The sequence below is a fragment of the Monodon monoceros genome, unplaced genomic scaffold, assembly GCF_005190385.1.
Source record: "Monodon monoceros isolate NGI ecotype Baffin Bay Population unplaced genomic scaffold, NGI_Narwhal_1 Super_Scaffold_12, whole genome shotgun sequence".
NCBI classification, from domain to species: Eukaryota; Metazoa; Chordata; class Mammalia; order Artiodactyla; family Monodontidae; genus Monodon; species Monodon monoceros.
Window position 1 is genome coordinate 29,053,618 of NW_021703768.1, and position 12,085 is coordinate 29,065,702.

The 12,085-nt window shown below is 40.7% G+C and overlaps 1 protein-coding gene across 1 annotated transcript in view; it reads left to right on the top strand.

Moving 5' to 3' along the window:
• Window positions 1-12,085, top strand: part of TTC23L (tetratricopeptide repeat domain 23 like) — a 44,270-nt gene that overhangs the window by 21,606 nt on the left and 10,579 nt on the right. Inside the window, 2 exon segments of the mRNA XM_029219130.1 lie at window positions 9,610-9,787; window positions 10,891-11,011. Of these exon segments, the coding sequence (XP_029074963.1) occupies window positions 9,610-9,787; window positions 10,891-11,011 (299 nt within the window).

The window sequence follows — 12,085 nt, forward strand, 5'->3', positions numbered from 1 at the left end:
GTGCATATTTCATTCGTCCATTCCGCACTGTTGACCTGTTTTGTACGTGCACTGTCCTAAGTGTTGGAACGTTTACTGAAGTATAACTACATCCTAGACACTGTCCTAAGTGCTTTACATAATTTATTTCACTCAGTCTTATACCACAAGCATATGAGGTAGGTATTTTTCTGTTTAGTTTAAAGATAAGAAAATTAAGGCATGGAAAAATTAAGTAGCTCAGGGTGACAGAACTAATAGGTAGGAGAGCCAGCACTGGGTCGTCTGAATCCCTAGCTCACCTTCTATGACACACTGAGTTATGCCTGATACCCACCAAATATCTAGGAAGGGCAAATCCTTTTTCCCATTTGAAGGGTGGGGAAAATGAGGCCAGATTGCTCAGGCAGATCAGACAACTTGGCTGATTATCTCCCTGCGAGCTCTTGATGAAAGGCATTATCATTCTATAACTTGTGCTCTTATGGTCAAGGGAAGTAGTGGTCTGATTGACAAAAATAAAATTTTTGTGTGTGTGAAGAATTATCAGATAACATGCCTTATATATTCTTTTGACTGAAAATTCTAATCTTCAGGGGAGGGAGAAACCTTCCAGCTTCAAATAAATTGTAACTATTGCAGAATGCCTTATATAAAATAATTTTATACACACACTTATATTTTTAATTCAACTTGGGAATACAAAGATGGGGGCATGGGGTAAGGGAGAAGAAATATTGATTGTGTATCTACTACATGTTAGGCAATTTTACATATTATTTTAAATCTAATCTTCATAACAACCTTGTAATTTAGGTATTCTTAACCTTCTTCTATTTGGAAGGAAATAAAGACTCCTGGAGTTTGCCCATAAAGCTAATAACTGTGAGAAGCAGCTTTGAACTACTCATGTTCTTCTCTTTGTGTCTTGCTAACTCTAGAAAGAGAAACCTAAATGAATGCTATGAATGCTATTTTATTATCATTAAAAAATTATATTCCCCATTTGTTTTGGAAATTTGAAAGAACAGACATACACGAAGAAAATAAAAGTCAATTGTAATGTCACCACCCAGACATAACTGCTATAAACATTTCAGTTATTTCTCTCTCTCTTTCTATATATATATATATATATATATATATATATATATATATATATATATATTTAAATATAAATATATGTGTATATACACACATATATAAACACACACATATATACATGTCAGGATTATATATATATATTTAACATCTTTACTGGAGTATAATTGCCTTACAGTGGTGTGTTAGTTTCTGCATGACAACAAACTGAATCACCTATACATATACATATATCCTCATATCTCCTCCCTCTTGCATCTGCCTCCCACCCTCCCTATCGCACCCCTCTAGGTGGTCACAAAGCACCAAGCTGATCTCCCTGTGCCATGTGGCTGCTTCCCACCAGCTATCCATTTTTACATTTGGTAGTATATATAAGTCCATGCCACTCTCTCACTTCGTCCCAGCTTACCCGTCCCCCTCCCTGTATCCTCAAGTCCATTCTCTATGTCTGTGTCTTTATTCCTGTCCTGCTCCTAGGTCCTTCAAAACAATTATTTTTTTGATTCCATATGTATGTGTTAGCATACATTATTTGTTTTTCTCTTTCTGACTTACTTCACTCTGTATGACAGACTCTAGGTCCATCCACCTCACTACAAAGAACTCAATTTCATTTCTTTTTATGGCTGAGTAATATTCCATTGTATATATGGGCCACATCTTCTTTATGCATTCATCTGTTGATGGACACTTAGGTTGCTTCCATGTCCTGGCTATTGTAAATAGAGCTGCAATGAACACTGTGGTACATGACTCTCTTTTTTCTGAAATTTTTATTTTTATTTTATTTTTTTATACAGCAGGCTCTTATTAGTTATCCATTGTATACATGTTAGTGTATATATGTCCATCCCACTCTCCCAATTCATCACACCACCACCACCCCCCTGCCACTTTCCCCCGTGGTGTCCATACGTTTGCTCTCTACATCTGTGTCTCAATTTCTGCCCTGCAAACCGATTTATCTGTATCATTGTTCTAGGTTCCATATATATGCGTTAATATACGATATTTGTTTTTCTCTTTCTGGCTTACTTCACTCTGTATGACAGTCTCGAGATCCATCCACGTTTCTACAAATGACCCAATTTCGTTCCCTTTTATGGCTGAGTAATATTCCATTGTATATGTGTACCACATCTTCTTTATCCATTCGTCTGTCGATGGACATTTAGGTTGCTTCCATGTCCTATCTATTGTAAATAGCACTGCAGTGAACATTGGGGTGCATGTGTCTTTTTGAATTATGGTTTTCTCTGGGTATATGCCCAGTAGTGGGATTGCTGGGTCATATGGTAATTCTATTTTTAGTTTTTCAAGGAACCTCCATACTGTTCCCCATAGTGGCTGTATCAAATTTGCATTCCCACCAACAGTGCAAGAGGGTTCCCGTTTCTCCACACCCTCTCCAGCATTTGTTGTTTGTAGATTTTCTGATGATGCCCATTCTGACCGGTGTGAGGTGATACCTCACTGTAGTTTTGATTGGCATTTCCCTAATACTTACTGATGTTGAGCAGCTTTTCATGTGCTTCCTGGCCATCTGTATGTCTTCATCGGAGAAATGTCTATTTAGGTCTTCTGCCCATTTTTGGACTGGGTTGTCTGTTTTTTTTAATATTGAGCTGCATGAGCTGTTTATATATTTTGGAGATTAATCCTCTGTCTGTTGATTCATTTGCAAATATTTTCTCCCATTCTGAGGGTTGTCTTTTTGTCTTGTTTGTAGTTTCCTTTGCTTTGCAAAAGCTTTTAAGTTTCATTAGGTCCCATTTGTTTATTTTTGTTTTTACTTCCATTACTCTAGGAGGTGGATCAAAAAAGATCTTGCTGTGATTTATGTCAAAGAGTGTCCTTCCTATGTTTTCCTCTAAGAGTTTTATAGTGACCTGTCTTACATTTCGGTCTAGAATCCATTTTGAGTTTATTTTTGTGTACGGTGTTAGGGAGTGTTCTAATTTCATTCTTTTACATGTAGCTGTCCAGTTTTTCCAACACCACTTATTGAAGAGACTCTCTTTTCTCCATTGTATATCCTTGCCTCCTTTGTCATACATTAGTTGAACATAGGTGTGTGTGTTTATCTCTGGGCTTTCTATCCTGTTCCATTGATCTATATTTCTGTTTCTCTGCCAGTACCATATTGTCTTGATTACTGTAGCTTTGTAGTATAGTCTGAAGTCAGGGAGTCTGATTCCTCCAGCTCTGTTTTTCTTTCTTACGACTGCTTTGGCTATTTGAGGTCTTTTGTGTTTCCATACAAATTGTGAAATTTTTTGTTCTAGTTCTGTGAAAAATGCCATTGATAGTTTGATAGGGATTGCATTGAATCTGGAGATTGCTTTGGGTATAGACAGTTTCACAATGTTGATTCTTCCAATCCAAGAACATGGTATATCTCTCCATCTGTTTGTATCATCTTTAATTTCTTTCATCAGTGTCTTATAGTTTTCTGCACACAGGTCTTCTGTCTCCTTAGGTAGGTTTATTCCTAGGTATTTCATTCTTTTTGTTGCAACGATAAACGGGAGTGTTTCCTTAATTTCTCTTTCAGGTTTGTCATCATTAGTGTGTAGGAATGCAAGAGATTTCTGTGCATTAATTTTCTATCCTGCTACTTTACCAAATTCATTGATTAGCTCTATTAGTTTTCTGGTAGCATCTTTAGGATTCTGTATATATGGTATCATGTCATCTGCAAACAGTGACAGCTTTGCTTCTTCTTTTCCAATTTGGATTCCTTTCATTTATCTTCTCTGATTGGTGTGGCTAAAACTTCCAAAACTATGTTGAATAATAGTGGTGAGAATGGACAGCCTTGTCTTGTTCCTGATCTTAGAGGAAATGGTTTCAGCTGTTCAACATAGAGAATGATGTTGGCTCTGAGTTTCTCATATATAGCCTTTATCATGTTGAGGGACGTTCCCTCTATGCCTACTTTCTGGAGGGTTTTTATCATAAATGGGTGTTGAATTTTGTCAAAAGCTTTTTCTGCATCTAATGAGATGGTCATATGATTTTTCTCCTTCAGTTTGTTAATATGGTTTATCACATTGATTGATTTGCATGTATTGAAGAATCCTTGCATTCCTGGGATAAACCCCACTTGATCATGTCCTATGATCCTTTTAATGTGCTGTTGGATTCTGTTTGCTAGTATTTTGTTGAGGATTTTCACATCTATGTTCGTCAGTGATATTGGCCTGTAGTTTTCTTTCTTTGTGACATCTTTGTCTGGTTTTGGTATCAGGGTGATGGTGGCCTTGTAGAATGAGTTTGGGAGTGTTCTTCCCTCTGCTATAATTTGGAAGAGTTTGAGAACGATAGGTGTTAGCGTTTCTCTAAATGTTTGATAAAATTCACCTGTGAAGCCATCTGGTCCTGGGTTTTTGTTTGTTGGAAGATTTTTAATCACAGTCTCAATTTCAGTGCTTGTGATTGGTCTGTTTATATTTTCTGTTTATTCCTGGTTCAGTCTTGGAAGGTTGTGCTTTTCTAAGAATTTGTCCATTTCTTCCAGGTTGTCCATTTTATTGGCATATAGTTGCTTGTAGTAATCTCTCATGATCCTTTGTATTTCTGCAGTGTCCATTGTTACTTCTCCTTTTTCATTTCTAATTCTATTGATTTGAGTCTTCTCCCTTTTTTTCTTGATGAGTCTGGCTAATGATTTATCAATATTGTTTATCTTCTCAAAGAACCAGCTTTTAGTTTTATTGATCTTTGCTATTGTTTGCTTCATTTCCTTTTCATTTATTTCTGATCTGATCTTTGTGATTTCTTTCCTTCTGCTAATGTTGGGTTTTTTTTGTTCCTTCTCTGATTGCTCTAAGTATAAGGATAGGTTGTTTATTTGAGATGTTTCTTGTTTCTTGAAGTAGGATTGTATTGCTATAAACTTCCCTCTTAGAACTGCTTTTGCTGCATCCCATACATTTTGGGTCGTTGTGTTTTCTTTGTTTCTAGGTATTTTTTGATCTCCTCTTTGGTTTCTTCAGTGATCTCTTGGTTATTAAGTAGTATATTGTTTAGCCTCCATGTGTTTGTATTTTTTACAGATTTTTTTTCCTGTAATTGATATCTAGTCTCATAGCATTGTGGTCGGAAAATATACTTGATATGATTTCAATTTTCTTAAAGTTACCAGGGCTTGATTTGTGACCCAAGATGCCATCTATCCTGGAGAATGTTCAGTGAGCACTTGAGAAGAAAGTGTATTCTGTTGTTTTTGGATGGAATGTCCTATAAACATCAATTAAGTCCATCTTGTTTAATATATCATTTAAAGCTTGTGTTTCCTTATTTATTTTCATTTGGATCATCTGTCCCTTGGTGAATGCGGGGTGTTAAAGTCTCCTACTATGATTGTGTTACTGTTGATTTCCCCTTTTATGGCTGTTAGCATTTGCCTTATATATTGAGGTGCTCCTATGTTGGGTGCATAAATATTTACAATCGTTATATCTTCTTCTTGGATTGATCCCTTGATCATTATGTAGTGTCCTTCTTTGTCTCTTGTAATAGTCTTTATTTTAAAGTCTATTTTGTCTGATATGAGAATTGCTACTCCAGGTTTCCTTTGATTTCCATTTGCATGGAATATCTTTCTCCATCCCCTCACTTTCAGTCTGCATGTGTCCCTAGGTCTGAAGTGGGTCTCTTGTAGACAGCATATATATGGGTCTTGTTTTTGTATCCATTCAGCCAGTCTGTGTATTTTGGTGGGAGCATTTAATCCATTTACATTTAAGGTAATTACTGATTTGTATGTTCCTATTACCATTTTCTTAATTGTTTAGGGCTTGTTCTTTGTTATTGTAGGTCTTTTCCTTCTCTTGTGTTTCCTGCCTAGGGAAGTTCCTTTAGCATTTGTTGTAAAGCTGGTGTGGTGGTGCTGAATTCTCTTAGCTTTAGCTTGTCTGTAAAGGTTTTAATTTCTCCATCAAATCTGAATGAGATCCTTGTCGGGTAGAGTAATCTTGGTTGTAGGCTTTTCCCTTTTATCACTTTAAATATGTCCTGCCACTCCCTTCTGGCTTGCAGAGTTTCTGCTGAAAGATCAGCTGTTAACCTTACGGGGATTCCCTTGTATGTTATTTGTTGTTTTTCCCTTGCTGCTTTTCATATTTTTTCTTTGTGTTTAATTTTTGATAGTTTGATTAATATGTGTCTTGGCGTGTTTCTCCTTGGATTTATCCTGTATGGGACTCTCTGTGCTTCCTGGACTTGATTGACTGTTTCCTTTCCCATATTAGGGAAATTTTCAACTATCATCTTTTCAAATAATTTCTCAGTATCTTTGTTTTTCTCTTCTTCTTCTGGGACCCCTATAATTCGAATGTTGGTGTGTTTAATGTTGTCCCAGAGGTCTCTGAGACTGTCCTCAATTATTTTCATTCTTTTTTCTTTATTCTGCTCTGCAGTAGTTATTTCCACTATTTTATCTTCCAGGTCACTTATCATTCTTCTGCCTCAGTTATTCTGCTATTGATTCCTTCTAGAGAATATTTAATTTCATTTATTGTGTTGTTCATCATTGTTTGTTTGCTCTTTATTTCTTCTAGGTCCTTGTTAAACGTTTTTTGTATTTTCTCCATTCTGTTTTCACGATTTTGCATCATCTTTAGTATCATTGCTCTGAATTATTTTTCAGGTAGACTGTCTATTTCCTCTTCATTTATTTGGTCTGTTGGGTTTTTCCCTTGCTCCTTCATCTGCTGTGTGTTTCTCTGTCTTCTCATTTTGCTCAACTTATTGTGTTTGGTGTCTCCTTTCCGCAGCCTGCAGGATCGTAGTTCCTGTTGTTTTTGGTGTCTGCCCCCAGTGGCTAAGGTTGGTTCAGTGGGTTGTGTAGGCTTCCTGGTGGTGGGGACTGGTGACTGTATTCTGGTGGATGAGGCTGGATCTTGTCTTTCTGTTGGGCAGGACCGTGTCCGGTGGTGTGTTTTGGGGTGTCTGTGACCTTATTATGATTTTAGGCAGCCTCTCTGCTAATGGGTGGGGTTGTTTTCCTGTCTTGCTAGTTCTTTGGCATAGGGTGTCCAGCACTGTAGCTTGCTGAGTGGAGGTGGGTCTTAGCGTTGAGATGGAGATCTCTGGGAGAGCTTTTGCCATTTGATATTATGTGGAGTCAGGAGGTCTTTGGTGGACCAATGTCCTGAACGTGGCTCTCCCACCTCAGAGGCACAGGCCTGACACCCAGCTGGTGCACCAAGACCCTGTCAGTCACACAGCTCAGAGGAAAAGGGAGAAAAAAAGAAAGAAAAAATAAAATAAAAAGAAAGAAAGTTGTTAAAATAAAAAATTTAAAAAATGTTACAAATTAAAAAACCCTAAAAATAATTTTAAAAAAAGAAGAAAGAAAGAAAGAAAGAGAGCAACCAAACCAAAAAACAAATCCACCAATGATAACAAGCGCTAAAAACTATACTAAAAAAAACCCCCCAAAAACGGACAGACAGAACCCTAGGACAAATGGTAAAAGCAAAGCTATCCAAACAAAATCACACAAAGAAGCATACCTATACACACTCACAAAAAGGGAAAAAGGAAAAAAAAAATATATCTACATATAAAAAAAAGAAAGGAAGAGAGCAACCAAATCAATAAACGTATCTACCAATGACAGTAAACTCTAAATAGTAAACTAAGATAAACATAAAACCAGAAACCAGTCAGTCGCATACAGCAAACCCCAAGTCTACAGTTGCTCCCAAAGTCCACTGTGTCAATTTTGGGATGATTCATTGTCTATTGAGGTATTCCACAGATGCAGGGTACATAAAGTTGACTGTGGAGATTTAATCCGCTGCTCCTGAGGCTGCTGGGAGGGATTTCCCTTTCTCTTCTGTGTTCACACAGCTCCCGGGGTTCAGCTTTGGATTTGGACCTGCCTCTGCATGTAGGTCTCCTGAGGGCATCTGTTTCCACCCAGACAGGTCGGGGTTAAAGGAGCAGCTGATTCGGGGGCTCTGGCTCACTCAGGCGGTGGGGAGGGAGGGGTGAGGGAGGGGTACGGATGCGGGGCGAGCCTGTGGCGGCAGAGGCCAGTGTGACGTTGCAGCAGCCTGAGGCGCGCTGTGTGTTCTCCCGGGGAAGTTGTCCCTGGATCACGGGACCCTGGCAGTGGCGGGCTGCACAGGCTCCCGGGAGGGGAGGTGTGGACAGTGACCTGTGCTCACACACAGGCTTCTTGGTGGCGGCAGCAGCAGCCTTAGCGTCTCATGCCCGTCTCTGGGGTCCGCGCTGATAGCCGCGGCTCGCGCCCGTCTCTGGACTCATTTAAGCGGCGCTCTGAATCCCCTCTCCTCGCGCACCCCAAAACAATGGTCTCTTGCCTCTTTTGGCAGTTCCAGACTTTTTCCTGAACTCCCTTCCAGCTAGCTGTGGCACACTAGCCCCCTTCAGGCTGTGTTCACGCAGCCAACCCAGTTCTCTCCCTGGGATCCGACAGAAGCCCGAGCCTCGGCTCCCAGTCCCCGCCCGCCCAGGCGGGTCAGCAGACAAGCCTCTCGGACTGGTGAGTGCTGGTCGGCACCGATCCTCTGTGCGGTAATCTCTCCGCTTTGCTCTCCGCACCCCTGTGGCTGCGCTTTCCTCCGCGGCTCCAAAGCTTCCCCACTCCGCCACCCGCAGTCTCTGCCCGCGAAGGGGCTTCTAGTGTGTGGAAACCTTTCCTCCTTCACAGCTCCCTCCCAGAGGTACAGGTCCCGTCCCTACTCTTGTCTCTGTTTCTTTTTTTTCTTTTGCCCTACCCAAGTACGTGGGGAATTTCTTGTCTTGGGAGGTCTGAGGTCTTCTGCCAGTGTTCAGTAGGTGTTCTGTAGGAGTTGTTCCATATGTAGATGTATTTCTGATGTATTTGTAGGGAGGAAGGTGATCTCCACGTTTTACTCCTCTGCCATCTTAAAGGTCTTATCAGGTTTATATTTTAAGTATAGTTTTATAACTGTAGTTTGAACTTAGCACATTAAAAATTTTTCTCCACATTAGTCTAAAAAGAAAACAGGATTAATGTCTGAAGTATTTTGTTGTATGATGTGCCATAATTTATTTAACCGTCCCCTTTTGGTGGGGGGATATTTACATTGTTTTCTCTATCCTTTCTCATTTTTAACTGAGGAGGAATAAACTAAACTAAATCAAACAAAGGAAAACCTCTGCTTTGGCCTAAAAGAGAGGCAGCCAGAGGTAATAAAATTTTATTTTGATTTTCCAAAGTGTTTGTTTATGGGTAAATTATCACATGTTATTAACTGCCATAAGCCATTTTTTCCCTTTGCTTTTTTATAACATTAGACTATAGCATGACATATTAATAGGTTTGATGAATGGTAGTCAGTGGAATCTGGTGGGTAAAATGCAGGTTAGTAGGAGTTTGTTTACAACAGGGCTAGGTTTTGAGCCAGCCACTCACATGATTGGCCTATGAAGACCAAATCGTTTAGTTCTTAGAATTGGTTCCTTGTGCATCTGCAAAGCAGGTGGCCTCTCTGTGACTTTCCATTCTTGTCCCTTTTCTTATAGAGCCTCCTTGGCCAACTGCAGGTTAAACCTAGCTCTGGCATACTTTGAAAAGGCAGTTGACAATGTTATTGCTGCTAAGGGTGATAGGACATCAGATCTGCTTGGTCTTTATGAGGAAATTGCTCAGATCGAGCAGCTGAGGAGGAACCATGACCAGGCCATCCAGTACTTGCAGCAGGTAGGTGGGTTGGCTGAAGCCCCGGCCAGGTGGGCTTGTTTGGCAGGTGGGCTTGTTTGGCCCCAGGCCCAGTTCCCAGGGCCAGGGACGCTTGGGCTTCTCAGAACAGGGGATGGGATTGATTTTCCTCCAGATCCACACAAGAGACCTTCCTCAACTTTAAATGACCTGGACAGAGAACAGCGACTCACAGTGGGCCTATCTGCTGTGTGACCTGATTTAAGACAGCATTTCCCCTACCAGGCTTCACTCACCTCTATCTGTACTGGGAAGAGGGAGCTGAGAAAGTCTACTCCAGGGAAAAAAGCCATAGGGGCAACTGAACTTAAGTCTTTAGCAAATGCAAAGGACTTTTTTTTTTTTTTTTTTTTTTTTTTGTGGTACGCGGGCCTCTCACTGTTGTGGCCTCTCCCGTTGCGGAGCACAGGCTCCGGACACGCAGGCTCAGTGGCCATGGCTCACGGGCCCAGCCGCTCCATGGCATGTGGGATTTTCCCGGACCAGGGCACGAACCCGTGTCCCCTGCATTGGCAGGCAGACTCTCAACCACTGTGCCACCAGGGAAGCCCACAAAGGACTTTTTAAATGAAAATTTATGATACTTTGGTGCAATGACGTCATTTGTCCTTTAAACTAGTCTAGCTGGTTGTATCTCAAAGTTTATGGTTAAACCACCATAAGTGTGTTTTGCTTGTAGGTGAGTAATTTGACAAATGCAGAGCCTGTGTGTTCCCTGCGCCACCAGGGAACCCTAGACATTTTTTTGATACTGAACCTTTGAGAGGCTGAGCTAAAGTTATGATTTTATTTTTGCTATGAAATATAATAAAAGTAATCATAGCTAACATTTACTGAGAATTTACCATGTGAAGGGTACTGTGCCCAGTGTTTTACATGCACCATCTCATTTAATTTTTCCCAAACCCTAATCAATGGGAACTAAATATTCCTTCTACATATGAAGGTAAAATTACTTGCTCAATTGTTAGTTGAGAACTAACAATTCTATGGGAGAACTAACAATTCTATGGGAGCTACTATAAAAGCCACAGTGAGACACTGTCATTTGGGTACTTACCTTGTCGTGATTTTCTCTATTCCAGGCCCATTCCATCTGTGTTTCTTTGTTCACTGAAGTCAGCCCCCAAGCTGCAGAGGCGAGCGCGTTACTAGCCAAGGCTTATGCCATGACTGGAGAGGCCCAACACAGGGTAAGTAGAAGAGGTGGTTTTGCAGATATTAACATTTCCTGGTCACGGGAGGGAAGCACATTGGCAAATGGAATGGTCTATCTATCAATACGGACAGATTATAAGTAGCTATTCATGTCTGTGATGGAAAGATAAGACTGGATACCATTTTGTAGGAAATCCTTTATGCATGAATTTAGGCACAATCATATCTCCCCAAATTAGTTGGAACATCAAAACCAGTAAGATCGGCGGGCTTCCCTTGTGGCGCAGTGGTTGAGAGTCCGCCTGCCAATGCAGGGGACACGGGTTCGTGCCCCGGTCCGGGAAGATCCCACATGCCGTGGAGCGGCTGGGCCCGTGAGCCATGGCCGCTGGGCCTGCGCGTCTGGAGCCTGTGCTCCGCAACGGGAGAGGCCACAACAGTGAGAGGCCCGCGTACCGCAAAAACAAAACAAAACAAAACAAAACAGTAAGATCAACTGATTTCCATTTCCTTTATTCCCTTAGAGTCTCAGCAAAACTCACCTGCATAAAGCGTAGAAATCCTACGTGCTGTGAATGTGACCCGAGGTGTCTCAGTTAGTGAGGAGATCCAGTGATAAAAGAGAAAAACATTGGCTCCTCTCCTCACCTTCCTCCACTCTCAACCTCCTGGACTCTTCCTCTGGCTTATAAGAGAGAATGTTTGTAGCAGCTAGAATTTTCTTGATTTCTATTCAAAAGTGAGGTACTAGGGGTTCTAGAGGAAAGCCAAGTCATGAACTCATCCAACAGTAGTCCTTCCTTAGGCAGAGTCATCCTTTTCAAAGTGGGTAGCTTTGGGAGAGACGCAAAGGAACTGGTAAGGGAGGACACTGTCCCATGCTCACCTGGCTTGATCCACTTAAGGGACACTAATGTATTCAGTGGTTTATCAGGAGGAGTTTGGGATTTGTAAAGAATGTAACTTAAATATTTTTTAAATGTTGATTTTTCTTTGCTTATAAAAGTAATCCATTTTGGTGGACATTATTTTCCAGTCATAAATGAGAAAAAGAGAGAGAGAGGAAAAGTGTGTTTGTGTGTGTGTGTGTGTGTGTGTGTGTGTGTGTGTGTGTGTGTGTGT